Source organism: Tympanuchus pallidicinctus, unplaced genomic scaffold (genome assembly GCF_026119805.1).
Source record: "Tympanuchus pallidicinctus isolate F22 unplaced genomic scaffold, pur_lepc_1.0 scaffold34, whole genome shotgun sequence".
NCBI classification, from domain to species: Eukaryota; Metazoa; Chordata; class Aves; order Galliformes; family Phasianidae; genus Tympanuchus; species Tympanuchus pallidicinctus.
The window spans coordinates 206,731-227,413 of NW_026294752.1; the positions used below are offsets into that span (position 1 = coordinate 206,731).

General features: G+C 40.3%; 1 protein-coding gene across 4 annotated transcripts in view; it reads right to left on the minus strand.

The window, feature by feature from the left end:
• The window catches only part of VPS41 (VPS41 subunit of HOPS complex), a 109,557-nt gene that overhangs the window by 20,297 nt on the left and 68,577 nt on the right, over positions 1 to 20,683 (minus strand). For all 4 annotated transcript variants that reach the window (XM_052698998.1, XM_052698999.1, XM_052698996.1 and 1 more), the window contains 9 exons: positions 17,074 to 17,171; positions 14,748 to 14,877; positions 12,929 to 13,044; positions 11,587 to 11,643; positions 9,717 to 9,778; positions 8,946 to 9,027; positions 1,924 to 2,016; positions 1,328 to 1,455; positions 325 to 469 (listed from right to left, as the gene is read on the minus strand). In XM_052698998.1, coding sequence (XP_052554958.1) covers positions 325 to 469; positions 1,328 to 1,455; positions 1,924 to 2,016; positions 8,946 to 9,027; positions 9,717 to 9,778; positions 11,587 to 11,643; positions 12,929 to 13,044; positions 14,748 to 14,877; positions 17,074 to 17,171 — 911 coding nt within the window. The remainder of the gene's footprint in view (positions 1 to 324; positions 470 to 1,327; positions 1,456 to 1,923; positions 2,017 to 8,945; positions 9,028 to 9,716; positions 9,779 to 11,586; positions 11,644 to 12,928; positions 13,045 to 14,747; positions 14,878 to 17,073; positions 17,172 to 20,683) is intronic.

Consider the following 20,683-nt stretch of genomic DNA (forward strand, 5'->3'; position numbering starts at 1 on the left):
AATCTGCTCACACCAAATTAACTGCGTACTACATCTGGCTCCTCAACAGTGTGAACTGAGGAGAAACGCAGAGAAACATCATGGTGTAGGTCTACCTGCACAAATGATCTCAGCACTGGCACTCTTCTCTCTGTGAGTGACACTCAAATGGAAATACAAAAGAAAAACTTCATCCCTGGATTAATCACTGTGCAGTCCAGGCAAACATCTCCTTGTCTCAGAATGTATCCAGACGCAGTAAAACAACTCCATGCTTCACTGCTATCTTTAAACTAATTTATTCATAATTTGTTAAGGTGAAAGTGAATATTAAAAGCACCGTACCTCTGAATCAAAATCCATGAGCAGAACAATTTTATCTTTGATGGAACTGAACAGATTGTGCTTGTGGATCAACTGGAAGACGTCTTTGTGTCTGAGAGTTAGGTAAATTTCTAGGGCTCTGCCATAGCGCTGGTCATACGTATACCTGCCAAAAAGCAGCCTTGTAATTTATGTGACCTAAGTGCAAGAAAATCACCTCTGAGAGGAAAATAAATAAATATACATCAGAATGCAAAACATATTAGGATGGCACTTGATTTTATGAACATGAGAATAGTTGCCAGTTTTTTTAATAATGAGGAATAGCACTGTGCAACTCCGTTTATGTAACAGTCACAGTATTCATGTTCTGTGGTTCCTGCATTTTCACTGCCTCCTGTTTTAAAACCACAGGGAAAGCTACACAGAAACATTAGCTTTTCTAATTTTGGAAGCCACCTGAAAACCCCTTCAGAGCAAAATAAAATTAAAAAAAAAAAAAAACGAACACACAAAAAACCAACCCATATTGCTCTCTTAAAACTTTGGGACAGACAGTAACAGAGCAGCAGACAGTAGCTCTGCCTTCTTCAAAAGAGGGTGTATGAAGATAACTTAATATAGGTGGGCATCAGGCTGAGAAAACTGAAGAACTGTATCCTTGTAAGAAGTACTTTAGAACCAGATCATCTTTAACACATTTTCTAGTCACATATTTCCAGCCATGCAGTAAACTTAAATATACTATTTTTCAAACAGAGGGGAAAAAGAAAAACAGATTATCTTCCTGTTATTTTCCTCTTCCCAAAAAAGACTTCCTCAGGCAGCACAGAGAGAAATGTAGGCTATTTGTTTTGGAAAGAGAAGTAGCAAATCCAGTCTCATACTAAACTCTCCGCGTTCATACACTGCAACACTGCAACACAGCAAGGATCTCTGTTAAGAAACTTAGACAAATATTTATAACCTACTGTATCCTATCTCAAGCACACCTTCTGTAATAGGAGTTTTAAATTGTACTCACAGTTCTGCAAGGGTTCTTAACAACGTCCTGTTTTGTGGATCTTTCTTCAGGTGATCTACTACAGCTTGAACTATGATTGTGTTGTTGTAGAGGTCTCCAGGCCACTCTTTTATCAGGGTTGCAAACCCCTAAAAGTATAAGAGATTGTAACAGAAACAGAAATAAGTGCCTAAGGAACATTTCAAACATCAAAGCCCCAGCTAAGCCTCTGAGATGATACATGCTGTGCTACACCTCTAAGCCACTTCTACATGCCCACAAACACGCACAGCGTATAGATTTTCCTTCTCAGGGCAACGTTATCAAGATTCATGAAGCTGGGTCTCTTTCAGGTGTTGCTTGCTTTGTGAAGCAGGTGGGCTACATGTTTTACATTAAACAACTAAAAATAATAGTATTCCTAGTAAGTAAATCCTAAAAGATTAGTGTTCTCTGAAAAACATTTTACTTATTCTTCTGTAAACAAACAAAAAGTGTCTTTTTTTGCTATCATGGAATTGTTCATTGACAACCTGTTTGAACACAATGAATTCTACACTGCTGAGTGTATTTTGCTTGCAACTGCTGCTACATGTGGACACGTCTGGCTGTAGTACCTCATAGTCACTCTCCAAAAACTCATGCAGGACCATCTCATAGATGAGAGGTTTCAAAACTGGATCCCGTCTGGGCAAGTAACGACTAATTGCCTGCAGGAACAAAAAGAGCAAAGAGTAAGAAGGGGTATGATATATAACATCCTAGTATTTTAATGATAGAAATAAGAGTTGTTGGGAAACAAACAACAAAGCCAAGCACAAAACATAGCTTTTAGTGAACACTGGAAACACTGTATGCTCTGATTTGTAACCAGTTTCCTAGTACTACTTGCTTTAAGATGGCACACATTGGAAACATAACTTACCTGAAAGAAACTTCATTAGATAGATAGTGGTAAGATACTAGTTGGAATGGGAAAATGAGCCACTGGATTTACCAAGGTGTAACTACTGACTTGCAGTCATTAGAGAATAAAACAAACACAAAAGACCCTTCAGAAACAGTTCTCAAAATCCATTTTGCCTAGTCTTTCCACTATATCTTGTAAAAAAGTATGAGCACTCACTAGTTGAAAGACACTTCCTTTTAATTTGTGACTTACTGTGAAGCCATTACAGTTTTGAAGAGTTTTGTTTCACTATTTTTACGCACTCGAATAAAAATTAATTTGAGAATAGACCTCTCCAAGGAAATTCTGAATGAATGTGACCTGTTGCTCTATAGAAGGTGTTAAGAAACTGCATGCTGACAGCTGGGAGACAGGAGTCTGCCCAAATTAATTAGCTCATGCCATGGAATTTCAGCACAGATTCTTATTTACCACTACTATTCCACACAAAAAGAGGCCAAGGTTATTACAGCCTGACAAAACAAACCCTACCACAACTTGCCATGCTGGGACTCTGGGGTTTATAGCTGAAAGCCCAGCACTGATGAAATTCCTCCAAACACTCGGAGAAATTGTCTGTTGCCCACTAACAGAACACGTTGAGGAGCATTTCATTACTGAGGCTGCTTGAACAAAGCAGAAAAAATAACATCACACTACAACACAGGTTGGTGTGGCTTTACAAACAATGATTATTTGCAACCAATTCTGCCAATACTTGACTTTGAAGTGCAGCGTGCTGCCAACACCAGCTCTCACCATCTGTCAAAGAATTTAACAGCTACCTTGGGGCACAGCCCTGCCAGCTGCCCCAGGGAACCAAACCACAAAGGAAGCAAGCTGGATGTCAGCTGGAGGCTCGAAGAAAAGATTCCCACACTGCTGTTCTCATACCCCCTTCCTGCTTTACTGTCACCTCCTAAGCAAACAGCTTCAGTGGAAAGGCTTTGCTGCAGTTTCTGACTCTGGTTTGCCAGCACCACCCACTGAGGAGCAGAGGCAGCTGGCTCTTCATGTGGGGCCAGAGCAATGCAGAAAGGAAACCACTTCGGCCCCAAGTCCCACTGCTTCAAAGGGAAATCACAACCACCTCCTGCAGCCCGGCCCCTGCGCCCAGCGAAGACAGAAAAGCATCCAAATAATTTTTGAGCCAAGGCACAAAGCTGAACTAAAACCTGTGCTGGAGGTTACAAACTCTCCCTATTTTATTTTTAAGCAGTAGTTAAAAGAGTGAGGTCAGAGAGACAAAAAAGCTACAAAATTGGGATGCCTTTATATCAATTCCTCAGCCACACAGGGAAACTGACTTTAAGTGAAAAGAAGATACTACATACGGAAGCATTTTCTTTTTTCTTTCTTCTTCACACATGCTTTCAGACTTCTGATCAATAAAAGCTGGATATACACAAGAAATCACATATAGAAGGTGACATGAGATAGCCTAAAACATCTCACCAATAAGCCCAAACCACAGACACGTATTCCTCAGAGGATACTTCTGAGATGAAATAGGCTGTCTGGATAATGCTGCTCACTACTAAGCCCACCAAGTCAGGTGAAGTCTTTGAAGTGTCCTCTAGCCAACATTTTGGTCATTAAAACATCCCTGCTGCCACCTGATCATCCTGCACTCCCGCTGAAAGTCACTGCTGCCACAGCAGAATCAACAGCATGGAGCATATCCCCCACGCCACAATCAACAGCACTCACAGTTTGACCTCCTCCAACAAATCCACCTCAATCCAGGCTCAAGGAACCCTGGACCTAATGCTGCAGTGATTCATGCACGAGCTCAAGACTCCATCAGGGTAACACTGCCAGAGGAGCAGAGGAGCAGATCGCCTCAAGGCCCTAAAATTTTGAAACTGTTTAACAATTTAGCTGCAGAATTGAGAATCACCAACATACCAAAATGCAGCCTTGATAGCCAAGTAGGATTTTTTAATATGGTACACTCAAAAAACCCTAAACTCACAAGCTATACTGCAACCATCAGGTTTCAGGCAACAGCTTGCAGATGAAGGGAAAAATCTTTAAGGAAATTTGCTTTTGAAATGCACAAATAATTCCAGAGAATGACAGCGTAATACAACCATTCCAAAGATAAGAGCTAAACTTCAAAAGTTCATGTAATTTTATTTCTTGGTCCTAGAAAACATTTCGTCTCTTCATCAAGACTAAAAGCCTTTACAGCCCAATTATATTATTGTGTTTCATAGCTGCTGGTTGGATAAATATGTAAAAAAATCAAATAATATAATAAAAGAAATTGCAAGCATTACAAGAATTTAGATCTGGCTAAACTTACTTCATGTACCCTTATAACCTGGGAAAACTTGTATGAAACTGCAATAGTAAAATAAGAAAGGCAACTTCCAGAACTGCAACCTGAAGCTGAACGATGTAACATACTGTACTTTATGTTTTCCCAAGTCCATTTCCAAGGGATCTGAAAAAACCACCAACCACTTTTAGAAAGGCAGTAATTCAGTAGAGATTTTTTTTGCAGCAAACGTGCAAATATTTTTGTATTTTACAGTCTGTTGGATGACATAAGTGGAATCAAGAAAAAAATCAATTCCAGACATTTGTATCTACAGACAAAATAAAACCAACAGAACTTAGAAGCAGCGTATCAAAATTTCACCCGTACCTGCACTCAAGTCCTTTACTGGATTGAAATAAAAAGACAGAAGCATGTGATTTCACCTTCCAGTGTGGCAAAGAGTGCACCGAACCACTAAGAACTCATCTAAAAGGCAAGGCTGTTCTTGCACTGGTGTGACTAACACAAAAGCCGTGCATTTCTAAAAACCATAACGCTGAAACACTTCCACTCTTTGAACAGAATTAAACAGCTTAAAACCAGCAAGGGACTGAACACTGTGACATCTTAATAATATGTCCTTTTTGGCTCATTGAGTTTGAATAGGAAGACATCAAATTCAGAAATAAACGTACATGCATCACCAAAGGGAGACTGCATACTGTTTTCTACGGGTTTGGCAGTGACAGCAGTGTATAGTCTTATAACCCAAGGCAATTTATTAACTGAGAATCTCACATTAAACATACACCATCATGGTAGCTGGCTTCCTACCAGCAAAAACACGAGACAGGGCAGACTGCTTCTCTTTTGCCACCATTTCTAGCAAGGAACAAACTGAGATCACCCGGTACCATGTTAGCACAGGCAGAGCAAGTCACCACCAGAAACAGGAACACAACTAGCTTAAATCTTAGTTCAACAACAGTCTGTTGATTCTCTTGGCACATTTTCTAATTTAGACACTGCACGGGAAACAAATACCTCCCTTTCCTCTTCACCTGGTGGCAGGATATGAACGCTTCCTGGTGCTTGAGGTACGCAGGTGTCAACTGCTGGGGGACGGCCACCTGCACATCTGTATCCACCTGCACACCTGTATCCCTGTCCCTAAGCTTCCTAAGACTGCTATTCAACAAACTGCAGAGATCAAATCTGTCCGAACGACCTCTAGAGGCATGACTGATATCCAGCTCTGCGTGCTGTAGTGAGGGCCTGGTTTCACCTTCAATCACCCACTCTGCCACGGAGAGTGCAGGCTGAGGACTGCAATCTTTTATCGGTCTTCTTATCCACAATTGGCCAATTCTCAGGCCAAGACCAGGCCCTAGAGACACAGGCCCTCTAGCAGACCCCCTTTTTGTCCCAGTATGGTTGTGCAGAGGATGCCGGGCCCTCTTCTGCCCATCTCTCTACTCCAGGATCAGGGCAGAAGAGGTGCCGAAGGACAGCTGATACAACTCTTGAAACTCAACAGTTTTTAACGATTATGTCTCCCTTGGCTGCCTGTGGGGTATCAGCACGCTCTGCCCCCTCTGCTGCTGTCTGGCACAGACAGCTAGCTGCAGGGTGCTCAAGAACCCCTGCCCTGACCCTCTTGGTATGTTCCAGGCAGCTGCAGGGTGGCTGAGAACCACTCCCCCCCCCCAAAGCCCCCACTCCATGGTACATTCTTGCAACCATCTCCCAAATGCCATGTTTTGGTTTCCATGGGACACTCAGAACCCCTGAGAGGAGAGAGCGAGTGACGCCTGCACGTCAGAAAGTTTCTCCTATCTGAGATGGAGCAACCGCCCTTTAAGAAGAGGCGGCCGATGGGCAACGACATCGAGCCCATGGAGGTGGACCCGCCTGGCAGTGACACAGAGCCAATGGAGGTGGATCTGCCTCCGGAGGATGACATGATGGAGGTGGATCCACCTCCGCTGCTGCACACCAGCCAGCACGGCACCACTGCCAGGCCGATCAGAAAGAGATCGCGCCCCAGGCATCGCCGGGGCGCCAGGATCCGTCCACCTCCATCCAAACGGCCGCCTCGACGCCGGCGCTGATGCTCCCACCCCGTAAGTTTGCCCTCATCCGGGAGAGCCCCAGCTCAGGGGCACCCTGTGGGCTCACACAGAGCCTCCATTTCCTGGTCGTTCTTCTTTTCGCAGCCAAGGCTCCTATGAGTCCGTCCTTCCCATTCCCCTCCCTTGTCCCTTCCCAAGTCCTCTCAGCTCTTCTTCACTGAAGCCTGAGGAAGAGAGCAGGGCAGGGACTGCCATCCTCTGAGCTGCTGTGAGGAGGCAGCAGAACGAGTCCAGCAGAAGGACCATAAGTACTGGGGGCCTTCAACATCACAGAATCACAAGTAAGTTTACCGTTAGCTGGGAGGGAGGGCCCCAACTCAGGGCCACTCTGTGGGCTCACATGGAGCCTCCATTTCCTGGTACCTCATCTTTTCACAGCTGAGGCTTCCATGAGCCCATCCTTCCCGTCCCACTCCCTCATCCCTCCCCAGGGTGGGAGGAAGATCCAGAAGTGACAGAGGCAGTTGTTGGTGTGAAGAAGCAGAGTTTGTTTGGGACAGGAGAAAGTCCTGAATTTCAGCAGGAAGATCTGGCCCAGATGCTTCACTTGGACTTTTTGTTCAAGAATCAACGGTTAATCAACAATCAATTTAAAATAGAAATGCAAAATAATAAAAAAAGTAAAAAAAAAAAAACACCACAAAATAAACAAATTTTCTTTTTTAAAAAGAAAAATAAAAACTGTTTGTTTTTTTTTTTTTTTTTTTTGGAATTTTAGAGTTTGTATGCAGATTCCCATGCCCCCTTCTTTTCTCCCCCATATAGGAATGTACCCTAGAACAAGACACACTGCCCTCATTTCCAGCCACAGGAGCCATTGAGAGAACTGCACAGACTACGGGCGTCCCCTTGCCCTGCCTCATCACCCTCTGCTATGTGGAGGGAATAGTTTACATACACATCATCTAATCATCTAGAAAAGAGTAAAGAGCCCATTTTGACTGTAGAAAAGATAGTCTGACAGAATCATACAGACTATTTAGTTTCTTAATCACATCCTGCTGAAACTTAGCTTTCCAGACAAACAAAACCAATAATAGCAGCAGTGTTACCACTTCATTAGCTGTAAAAAAGCAGGATCAAAGATTGAGAAAAATCAGCTAACAGCTGTATAAGGAATCAAGTTTTTAATTCTGCAGCAGGATACATATCTCTGAAGAAATGTTTCAAATGGCTGTTTTATTTTCCTTTAACACATACATTCTTCCAGAATGAAACTGGTAACCTATTTCCTTTACCTATTTTGGTTAAAAACTAAGCCAAAACACTAATATGTGAAGAATACATTTTAAATGGGAAACATTTTGCAAAGAAAAAGAAAAAAAAGAGAGAGGGAAAGAGGAATAAAAGAGAGGGAAAGAGAAAAAAAAGAAGAAAAGAGGAAAAAAGAGAGCAAAAGAGGGAATGAAAAGCCTAGAGAAGGTGCATGGAGACCCCATTGCTAACTTCCAGTACTTAAAGGGAGCTTATAAAGAGGAGGGAAATCAACTTTTTACAAAGGTAGATAGTGATAGGACAAGGAGGAATGACTTTAAATGAAAAGAGGGGATATTAGGTTAGACGTCAGGGGGAAACTGTTCAGTGGGAGGGTGGTGAGGTGCTGGAACAGGCTGCTCACAGGAGCTGTGGATGTCCCATCCCTGGAGGTGCTTCAGGCCCTCGGTAAGCCTGAATTGGGCCCTGGGTGACCCGACCGAGTGCCTGATTTAGTGGTTGGCAACCCTGCCCACAAGCAGGGGGTTGGAACTAGACGATCTCTGAGGTCCCGTCCAACCCAAGCCATTCTATGATTCTGTAATTTTTCCCTAAATTACTCGGCTATTTAACTATTTTTTGACAATTAAAGCCTTGGCTCTGCTGTAAGGAACTTTGGATGCTCAGGAAAGGCTGCCACTCACAGAGGCTTTTCTGTGTAAAAGCTGAGGTAGGCTTTTTGAAGACATACTGGAAGGAAGTGAAAATGAAATGGGAATGATGTATTTAACTGTAAGCATCTGTGAAAGTAAAGCCCCTGGGGGTGGGTCTTCTACTTGTGGGCTGTCAACAAGTTAAAAATAGGTAGCTGAGTACCTGGGGTATGCTTTGCCTCCAACCCTGTTCGGAGGCTTGTTAACATACACCTATCAACCTGAGTGACAACTGTACAACTCAGGATCTGGTGCAAGAATTTCAAAGGCAGAGTCTTGTGCTACCACATTAGTCATTAAATGTCAATTCTTTAGATACTTGCTCAAAACATGAAGGAAATAGAGCACGCCAATTACCTCAGCTGAGAGATACAAATAAACTTACCTTAAGTTGACCTATTTCTTTAAACTTGTAAACTTCAAATTCCCAGAGTTCTGTGTTTTTGCCAAGAATTTTCTGGCACTTTCTGGGAGAAAAACGAAAGGGGAGAGAACAGAAGTTCATACACAGAATAACACAAACGTGACAGCATTATTGCAAGGATTTATTTTCCCTACCAGACTCTTTCAAATTTCACTAATTTTGGTGAGCAATTGCTTCAAGCAATGTCATTGCATTCAAAAGAATTTGACATCTTACTATGCATTCATCCTTACTGACTAGGGTTATACTAGAGATTTCACTCACAAAGTAAAATTAAGCACTTAAAGATATACATATACATACATACATATTGAAATACAAATCTTAGGCAATTTCTTATCTTTTAGGTAATCAAATTTGTCTTTTTGGTTACACCCATAGATCCACAAACTATCTTCTGATGGTCTCACATGCAACTGACACATTAATAAGATTGTCAACATCTAAAGGAAACCTCAATGTTGAAAATTTAGTGTAATTTTGAAAAAATCACAGGTTACTTTCTAAAAAATATGTCTCAATTTCAATTAAACTTAAGAAAGATTCCAATAACTTTCAGGTCCCCACAGGCAAGAAAATAAAGGACACAGTAATATGTCTGTATGTTTTCGAACTTTAGAAACTCCAGAGCACACAGAAAACAACAGCACAAAATACTTCAGAATCAGTAATTGCTCTCACTGTTTCTCACAGACACACTTCAGCCAGCAAAGAAAGTCTTTAATACGTTACCGAGCAGCCAAGTCATGCTCTCCTTTCTCCACTAGGTGATTTATATAGGCTAAGCCTATATCCTAAGGGGAATAAAAATAAGTAATTAGTTATAAAAGTTTGGAAGTCAAGTACTTTACTGCTACAGTAAGTCCCGTTTCAGCTACAGTCACTGTCACTATGTCAAGCACCAGTCCCTACATGGAAACTCTCAGTTCTACTTTAGAAGTAGGACCCACAGAACAGAACACAAAATATTAGCCTAGATACCCCAAGAACTCCAATCACAATGCTCTTTTACATCATTTTCATAATCTTGTTGACACTAGGAAGACTACCACCTCTATATGCTAAAGATTGTTCAGAACACACAGCTGATCATTCAGTGCTTGCATTGGCTATCTCAAAAATAAGAACATCAACCAAAAATCTTCTCTACCAATATGAAGTTAGCAACAGACAAAAATCTTAGTTGAGAATATAAGCCTCAGGGATGCTTCATAAAGTAAAGGCATTACCAATAATTTTTCAGGAGTATGAAATATAATTGCACATTAAATTCAACTTCTCAAGAGTTTATCAGACATTTCAGCTGCAAAATGATTTGGTAGGCACATAATACTAGAATCCTGTCCAACTGCTTGCCTTCTGCTGTAACCTCAAATGCTGGCGTTAAGGTCAATGCAGGCTACTGTACCCACTGTGTAACTTAAGAGTCCTATCACAAAACTCATTGTTTCAAACTGCAAAGAGAGTTATAAAATAAGAAGGTGCAGAGGGGTGGTGATTATAACTGCAGCCTAAACACAACCCAAGACAACCACAACACTGGTCAGGAGGTACACGTGGGATGCCATTGCTCTGATCACCGACAGGCAGTGAGAGCATGACTAGTTTGAAATCCCTGTACCCTTAAGCCTTCACTTAAGACTTGATATCAACTTTTATTTTTTTCCATTAACAGCTTCTGCAGGTTTCACAACAACCCTCAACAACTATGCTTGTATACGCCCACAATGAATTTCATTCCAGGAGAGGAAATTCTTGCACATCAAGAGAAAAGCATACTTTATTTTTTCCTAATATAATGTCAAGTTGACTCTTAAGAAATCTCTACATCTTTTGCAAGGGTCACAAAGCAGCTAAATCATGCAAACTCTTGACAGGTAATCCATCAGGTCCATTAGGTCTTGGCTCAACTTCTGGACAGCATAAGAAAAGAATTTTTAAGATGTATGGATGCTGTGTGTTCAAATTATAGAAATGTTACATTATCTACCTCCCACGCTTTGTCTTTAACACCAATAATCTTCATTGCTCTTGGAAGGAACTATAAAAGCGGGAAATAACTGTATAGGTGGGAAATAACTATACAATAGAAAAGGAGTTTAACTATGTAAAATAATGAGAATTGCAAAGGAACACGAGAGCTAGATGTGAAACTGCAACAGAATTTCAGCAGCATTTAAAAGGTCGTCCAATTGCACCTTGGAAACTCCTGCCAAAACCCTGTCACACATACAGGGTAAAAGTTAGAGAAATGTGTCACCCCATGCTCCATCTCTAATATTGCAATAATTGTGCTTTTGAACCACAGTAAATTTAATGCAGAAGTAAAAGCAAACAAAAACCCTATCAGCAGTCAGAGAAGTGAAATTCTTTTTAATGTCAATAGCACCTTTATAAAATCCACATCCTGACATGTTTCATGCACTAACATTCCTGTTCTGCAGCTGAAACCAGGAAATCGAATGCTAGTCAGAGTATGCCTAACAGCTATTGTCTGGTGTGACACAGAACAGGGAATGCATTTGTAGCATCTCACAGTGCTCTAAAGGAAACTCTAAAGGAAATCAGATACTTTATTTTGAATAGAAGTTTTCAGACTTACCAAAATCTTGTGCTTTTTTATGGTTTTCTGACTGATCTCAGCTGCCATCAAAGCCTCCTGCATTCAGAAAGTAGAAAACAGAGATACTAGCCACATACACAAACTTTCGATACAGAAAGGTCTAGAACTGCATAAATCAATTTTTTTTCTTTTTTTTTTTTTTTTTTTCCAGAGCAGGGTGTTTGAAGCAGTAGAATTTTTAATGCCATGGTTGAATGAGCAGCTTTGAATTCATACCCAAACAAAAGCAGTCAACCAAAGAGAAAACTACTTTTGTTTCCATCTGGGTTCACTCCACATTACTATATTAGGATCAGATCTCAAGATTACAAGAAGAAAGACAATGCAATCCCATTGGATCATTTTCAAATGAGAACTCTTCCCTACCAAAACGTGAAAAAAATCATCAGTATGGCAGTGGGGGAGGGGTATACAGCTCCTTACCCCAAAAGCCTTCTCCAGTCAGTATGACTTATATTTAAGTGTCATTTTTGCTTCCTTCTTCTACTTCAAATGCACAGAAACAAAGCTGCCACTTGTACAAACAAAACGAAACCTTTAACGTACATTCTAACATTCATGCTACCTACTACCTTGAATAGCTTTCACAAAGGCACATGCACAGCTGTCATTTGCAAATTGCTGGAGTCTTCAGGGACCAGATGCTGTGATTTACATAACTGCAAAACTGCACTCATCACACAAGTTTGTTCTTCAGACACAAAAGCATCTGCAAAGATTCAAACAAACCTGCATGCCGAGTACCATGACTGCATTAACAAAAGGTGTAAGTGCTGAATGGCACTTTTTTTTCTTATAATGGGCATCCAACAAGCAGCATTTGTAAGCCACTTCATGTATGGCAACATGTGTTCTAAATCACTAAGTGCAGGAAATCAGAATCCAGAACAGTGAGATAGTCTTTAAGGATTTAACATTGATTTAGATGTTGAGATACACGTGCTTAAAACTGCCAATATTTACAAAACAGTCTAGGAAAGATCCAGGAAAGTGGCCACACAGATCAGCAGATTTAGAGCCAAGAAACAGGTTTCATAATTTTTAGAGACAGCAAACACATTTTATATCTGATGCTGATGGCAGTATTCGCAGTGTTTAGTTCATCTATCTCATTTGAGTGCCATTCAGATGAGTTGCTCCACTCAGAAGTCTAAACCTGCAGAGACATGATGCAGAGACGCATGGCCAACACCTGCCCTCACAGCCATTCAGATAACGACTTGAGGAACAGAATTCAGTTCAAATGATCTAGCTAAGTTCACTGTACCACCACAACTCCCAAATCAGAAGAGTCTGAAGGAAAGAATGTTGTAAAAATTACTTCATATTTCTTCTTCTCAAGAAGCCAGTCAATGTGGTCATCTTGGTCCCGTTCTTTAGCTACAACCACGTCTCTTGGGCTGATGATATAAAACAGTGATTCACCTTCCGAATACTCTGCAAGTGCATACACAATTTTATTATTATTATATTTTCCTTAAGTAAAGCTTTTTAGTACACTCTAGAGGGGAATTTAAAGAGGAAATGCAAGGAAGGAAGCAAGGCTATTCCTGCAGAACATGCTTGTTTGGAAAGCTATATTCTCCAATGAATTAAAACTGGCTTAAATGGTAAAATAGCTTTCAAAAAAAAAAAACAACACTACAGCTTATTGCAGATTCTGATTCATTCACTGTGTGTAAACTTTATGACGGTTTAGAACACATTATTGTACTTTTAGAGGACTATTACACTCCATAGCCTGCAATAAACTTATCCTCCTCATCAAGGTCAAGGCCATCAAAAGCATAAATGATGGATGCCATAACCTCTGGGGACACAGCACATCATTACAGCAATGCATTTGCAACGCTATAAGTTAAGGTTATATGTATAATGCATTTGCTTATACCATAAGCCTTTATTTTTAAGTAAGCTCAAAGTAAAAATGTACTTAAAGGTAATATCAAGCAGAGAAGATGACTGCTCAGAATAATTATTTTTTGCAGAGAACCCATGAAGAATTACTATCAATATTTAGTGGGTATGGGGAAAAAAGAGCATTCCCCATCCCATATCTGGAATATCTGGGATATCACGTATCACTCCTGAGCCTATAAGCAATCCACAGAATACTGCTTGCTTTAAAGCCATCCAAAATTTTTACACTTGTCAGGTTAAGTAGAATATTTATTAAGCATAAAAGTACAACTGTGGGCATCAGTGTTCTGCTTAGGGACAGGTATAAAGCAATCACAACTCCACTGATAGCTGCAGAGATGTTTTGGAGATCAGGAGGAGATATAGTTTATTTCTTTCTAGTGGCTTAAGGGCATTGATGAACACAAAGAGGCCTGCCAAGCCTACGATTTGAAACATGCTGCCAGGGAAGGTATTTAAAAATCAGATTCATGGATTTTAAAAGCCAGAAGGAATGTTTCTGCTTAACACTCCGTATATAATCTTCACCAAGGAATTCTGCATCAGCTTTGCCATGCATCTTCTTGAATTACAACATGTATAGCAGAAAATCCCACCATCTTATTTAAAAGACTGGTATATACTAGGCTAGAGTTTTTCTCTCTGCCTACATAATTAAATCCATCTTCAAGGCTGAAGTTGTCAAACCCCAGTTCCTACTCATCTTAACACTCTGAGGTCTGTTACATGCTGACAGCTTTGTCAGCACTGGGAAGCTAAGTAGTAACGTGCCCCTTTTAATCTGATCCGGGGGCATCTTACTGTTGAAATGACATCTATTCCATCTTTGGCCCTAAACAACTTTTCCAGACTCTGTATCATTCATTCATCACTACTCCCGAAGCCCTTCTACCCAAAGATTCACAAGAGCTTCTAAAGATCGTGAACAGATCTCTATCAGAGATACTTTTCCCCAAAATACTGGGCATTGCACGAGATCAAGACTTCTCTGTTTCCCAGCAAATCTGACTTTTAAGTGGCATTGCAAATCATAATGTTTAATTATATCCCTCTTTGTAAGCAAAGCACATTTGTGTTCTTTCATCTGACTGGTTCTTACATTTCAGCGTCACATGTATTAACAGAGATGAGAAAAATTAAGAAGGCTCTGAGCACTTCCAAATTAAACAATTTTTAATCCACTTAAGAAAACAAAACAAAACAATACTAAGAACACCTACCTAGATGGTAATCTCTACATTCATTCTCCTGAAATCCTCGTACTGTCAGTGCATCAGAAGAGATCTCCTCACAAGACTCAGGCAGAGGTTGTACGATGTCCAGTCTGGGCCTGGCGCAACACTCCACCTCCTAGAAAAATGCAGACATCTTAGCTGCATCCTGCACAGCTTCCTCAGAATATCAACTGATGGCCACCTGCAGGTAAAGTTGATACCCAACAACTGTAGCACCAGATACAGCACCAGAATTCACTTTGCAATGGGTATTCAGCTATGAACCACACAGTGAAGGAGATGCAGAGATGACACAGGCTTGGGAGTTTGGGCATTATTTTTCTGCTCTTGGTCACAGAAGTTTTCAGAGCTAGAACAGATGGTGATCAACCACTGCATACAAAAAGTAATGCAACAGTTTCAGATGTTCTCAGCTGGCCTCAGGCCCCAGAGGACAAAGTTCTACAAATCAGTGTTATTCTGGTACCAAGATCAACTTCTTTTAAGCTGGTGTTTAGGTTTGCGCTTCTAAGCATCCAGCAGCATTACATTAAAATTAAACTAAGAGTAATCTAAAACCTTTACTGTGCTGATGCTCTTCAGAAAGGTCAACTTAAGCAGTGAAATGCAGATGTTTATTGTAAGATGACATCATGGAGAAAACACTGGCTCAACTAGCTTACTTCAATTAAGACAAAGCTCAAGACAAAGCATTATTTTATATTTCAGACTGTCAATTTCAACAAAATACAGCATGAAAGAATATTGTGATGTAAGAAGTAGATTTTCACATCTCTGGCCAACCCAGTCAGTAGCAGAACCACTGAAGTCTTTTCCTGACCTAACTGTTCCAGCAGAAGTGAAAAATGAAGCATAGCCACGAGTTCAATTCCAATGCAATTTGTAACAAGTAAGAAGGTGTCATCTGAAAGCTGTGAAATGAAGCGTAGGAAGGACAGTGTTCTTCACCACCCAACAGCATCTGCAGTGAGCTGTGAGCTCAGGCAGAGGGGCTCTGAGATGCTGGCGGAGGGCTCCTACCAGGCCAGAGCACAGCCACAGCACAAGGATGGGAGTCCTTTCCTTCCCAAAGAACCCAGGCACCAGAAAACTGGGAAGCTATGAACGTCCAGCTTGCAGAGATTTTATTGTCTGTTTACACAGAAGGGTAATTAAAAGCAAATTCAAGTGAAATCTCTTTCTTGTGTTTTATTACAATTGGACTACCTGAATTTTTTTTCATTTTTCTTCCCTGTAGCAGCCAGAATGAGTTTCATCTCAGTTTCTACCTGCATCCACAGCCTCCTTCTTCATTAACGATGGCTTCCTAATTTCCTTTCTCCCTTGAATTCCAATTCCCCTTTTCCTCCCCCTTCCCATCCAATTTGCTTGCCGTCTTTTCTCTCACCTACTCTCATGCACTGGAGGACTACCACACCGGCTCTCTTGGGAACCAATGCTGTGACATTATTTTTCTCCTCCATATAAATAAAGAAATAATAAACTGACATCCTGCAGCAGAGCTGGAAGCTAACCCTATTGATTTCAGCCAGCTCGAGCATTCATTTGAACCTACAGTGTTGCATTGCCTAGCAACTTGTGCACCCAGTTGCTTAAGGTTTCTATGGTGATGCTTGGCTAATGCAGGCCTACTATCAAAGAGATGATCAAGAGCATCTGCCACTCGCACACTGCAACTTCAAGGATTTCCTCCATTACCTCGCCTTTTATTTGGCAGTATGAAATAAATGCTGGAGACAGACACCATACGCGCCTGCTTGCAGTAGAAGCGGCTGACATGAATTCTGATTTCTAGCCATCTAGCTAGCTAGCTATCATACATTGGTGCACACAACCAAGGTCTGGGGAATGGCAATGCCATGCACTTGCAATAATGCATCCCACCCCTGCTACAGTGACCGATCAGCTTCACTAATCTCTTTTCTTCTAAGATGTATGTTCAGCACGGTGCTCCTCTAGCTAGAGAGATCCTTCATTTCTTCTGGAGCAGAAATAGCCAAAATAAAGAGAGAAATGGAGAGAAACAGTAAGAGGTAGGGGTAAAAGGAAGAAATAAGAGAAAGACTACCTAGAGACCTTCTCTGCTTCCTGCAGGAAACAAAGGATAGAGCTTTTAAAAGGTAAATCCATTAGTTTTCAGCATTATCCTTGCTGCCCTTATTTGCTAGGCCAGAGAAGTCTCAGGCTCTGCTCACTACAAGCTGGTTGCAACTCTTTCACAGGTAATCAGATCTGCCTGACTAGTTTAAGTAAGTTCTAACTCCCAGGAGAGATCAGTGGTGTGGTGAAATTGTAACAGAAAAATAATTACCGTCTTTTCAGAAATCTCCTTTACGTATGAAAGTATAACAAGTTGGTCACAGAGAGGTGCAAGCCCACTGATATAGAACTCTGTATCAAACTGGAAAACTGAAACACAGGAATGGAAACAGAAAGAATTATTAAGCAAATCATTATTATTAAATTATTAAGCAAATAAATGTATGAACTGCTTCCTAAGAAAAACACACAGCTTATTTTGAGGGAGCAACCAACAACACAGAGTATCAGTTCAGAGAAAAGTAGACTCAATGCATACAGCAAACCTACAGACTTCCCAGTTGGATCAGCAAGATGATGAAAAATTACATTTAACAGATTCAATTCCATTAAGACTTGCAAGAAGAAATGTTTGTGCTCCAGGACATGCTAGAGATGAAACATTTGAAATGAATGGTCAGCTAGACTTCCAGTAATCACACTGGAGAGGAAAAAAAGAAAAAAAAAAAAGGAAAAAAGCCAAGCTCAGTAAAATAGGTAGTGTACAAAAGATCTCTGTAGGTTTGCATATTTACAGAAAGTCGTGTAACCGTAAGACGATCACACCTGATACATCTATTGGTGTGATATATGAAAACACAAAGGTCATTATTAATTCATTATCAGAAGATTTACAGATACACTCATCACTAAGAAAAGATACAGTTAAATAGAGGCTTTTCTTATCCTTGAAACTGAAAATATGATTTCCCAAACTGTTTTGTTTTCACGACCAATTTAAGTGTTGACTATTTTGAGGAATAAAAAAAAAAGAGAGCTGAACTTATAAAAGAGCTCATTGTAGCTGAGCTCTTAGGCAGAAAGAATTATTTAGCTTTTTACTCCTGGGTGTACAGTACAGGCATTAAACATCTGCAGACCTTAGTGCTTGTATTAGCAAATTAATTTTTGTTAAACAGAATATATTAGATCCATCATAATTTTCTCTCAAGACAGTTTCAGGAAAATATAAGTAGAAAATAAATGTTTCCCTCTTTCCAGTCAGCAAGCTACACTACCACTATCTTCTGTTCACTGAAATAGGTAATTATTTCAGTAAAGCAAATAGAAAATGCAGCATAAATATAATTTGCTTTAGCCAAGGCAATACGAAGAAACAGGATAAATAATTGTCCTCCTGATATAAGAGGAAAAAAAATACTGCCAAATAAAATACGTATTTGACATCTGTCTCTCACTGAATAAGCAAATGCTGTTTTTCTCTTAATGATGGCTGACACTTTGACATCACTGGGAGGCCAAAGCATGGCACAAGGGTAAAACAATCTATTCTAGCAGAGAACAGGTTCACACTGGTAGTCCTGTATGTCATTATTTTGTTCTATACTGCAAGAGTGATGAGATTACTTGGATTGTGTCATACGTTGCTTTGAGCGATGACTTTAAAAACAACCATGTTAATAATGTCTACGTAATAAATCTTATTCCCAGCTTATAATTTAGTATTTGGCATTTTAGGAGAATGTGGAAGACAGGAGCAAGTGCATGGAGAAGAAAAAAAGTAACATCTAGAGCACAGGGTAGAAGGACAGCAAAGAAACTTTTGTTGACAGCTTAAAAAGTGACAAGCGAAGGCTCTCGGAGGCATATGAAATGCTGTCATATGAATTTGGAAAGGAAAGCAGAGTGATGAATGGTATCTTTATAAAGATTACGGGGACAGTTTTGAAAAATCACATGTGTTTGGCCTACACTGGGGCTTCATTTCCTTAGTCAGTGAGGTACTCCTAAAGTAGTTTGTAATACCCACGGAATCTAGTTTGGATAAGGCAATACTGCTGTTCAGAAAAGATATACAAGGAAATCTCTGTGAGATTTGTTTCTAAATAGAGTTCAGCTCCCTCGGTTTCACTTCCAGCCTTCTCTCAGCTCTTCTTCCTCAAGAGACCTTGTGGAAACACAACGCTCCAGCACAGCTGTGACAGCCTTGAACAAAGGGTGCCTGGCACAGGCTGCGCTCTATGACCTGACAGAAGCCTTTGATACAGATCATCAGGAAAAGTTTTACTGAAGAACTGCGACAGTTATTAGAGCTCAGAGCACCATGAGGTTAATCTGACTTATCTCCACAGTTTCTCCTGATCAAGGGGGAAAAAATCCTACAAGGAGGTATTCCAGAAGTGCTGTTAATTTGAAAAGGATCCAAAACAATTAAACCAAACACAGCACCAAAGTAAATAGGAATGACCATAGTATGACCGCGTGTCACACATGTTTATGCCTATCATACAAGCGGATGGAAGATGTGTTGACAGTGCATCTACTTTATGTTCATCATCTACGTACAGCTGTCAGACAAATTACCAAGGAAGCAGAGATGAAACCTGTAAATCATCTTGTTCATTACGCGAAATAGACGAAACATACCACATCAATAAAACAGCATACATTACATTATTTACCCAAACTCTATAAAAACAACTTTCCCACAGGCAGTGCACTGACTTTTGTTTATTTTTAAAGCCTGTTTTGCTTAATAAAATCTCGAAAAATAGTGCACTGCAAATTTAATATGTGCAACTGTGTTTACAGTGATAACACTGTGCTGACATTGATTTCACTGAGGCCAAGATTTTGACATTAATTTCGGGAAAGTGGGCAGGAAGGTGCAGAGAACAAATGTGAAACTTAATAGATGAAAAGAAGCCTTTTTCTTGATACTTTCTGGTTTTTAATTCTATATGGTGCACAAAAGAAATGGAGAGGCACTCAGGGTAGTTTTTAGTTAGCTCATACATATATCAACAGCAGGGGAGCCATGAAGCAAGGTGACCCTGGCCAGCCCAGAGCATTCTGGTGCACTGCTAGCTGCTGGGGCGATGTCTCTACCTTTTCACTATCTATGTAGGGAACACCTATAAAATCAGCAGAATAGCATCCCCTGAAGTGCTCTCAAGATGGCATCTCCAGTACCAGTGCTTTGCTAAGTTAATTATGTAAAACAAAATGTTGTAGAAAACAGTGTGCTTTGATTAGTTATTAACCAGGTTCAGGAAGTTGTGTTTGATATAAAACATGCTTTTTGCCCCATATATGCTCTCAGTGCCAGCTAGAGGACCACAAAAGGCTTTTGTCCTACATAAGTACCACTTAAAGTGTTTTGAGATGGATATAAGCAAATCACAAAGCACACACACACGTATACATAGTTTACTTTAAGAGAAGTTAACAATACTTTCAAACGTACCATCCAAGATAAGCCTTGAAGAAAATATAAATCTCAATTTTTCTAACACTGACATCTTCCTTTGAAAATCTTTATATACGAACACCTGCCTCAGCATTTAAGTATTTTCATACTTACAAATTGTTCCTATCTCCCATTTTAAACTCCACAAAGGTCTTCATAAATTCAAATTCCCAGGGCAGAGCTTCCTTCTGACTAGGAATCTGAGCAGAAAGCTCAAGATGTGCTCAGTTAGAGAAATGTCAACTGCAACACAAAAGGAACTGGAAATTTCTGAGGAGGCCCACTGAAGTAACCCACTTGAGCGTAGTTTATTTGTGCTTGAGCATCCTTACAACTCTTTGCAGTTCTCTCCTTCATACTATACATGAAAATTAAGCAACTCTACTTAGTTACGTACACATTGTGATAGCAT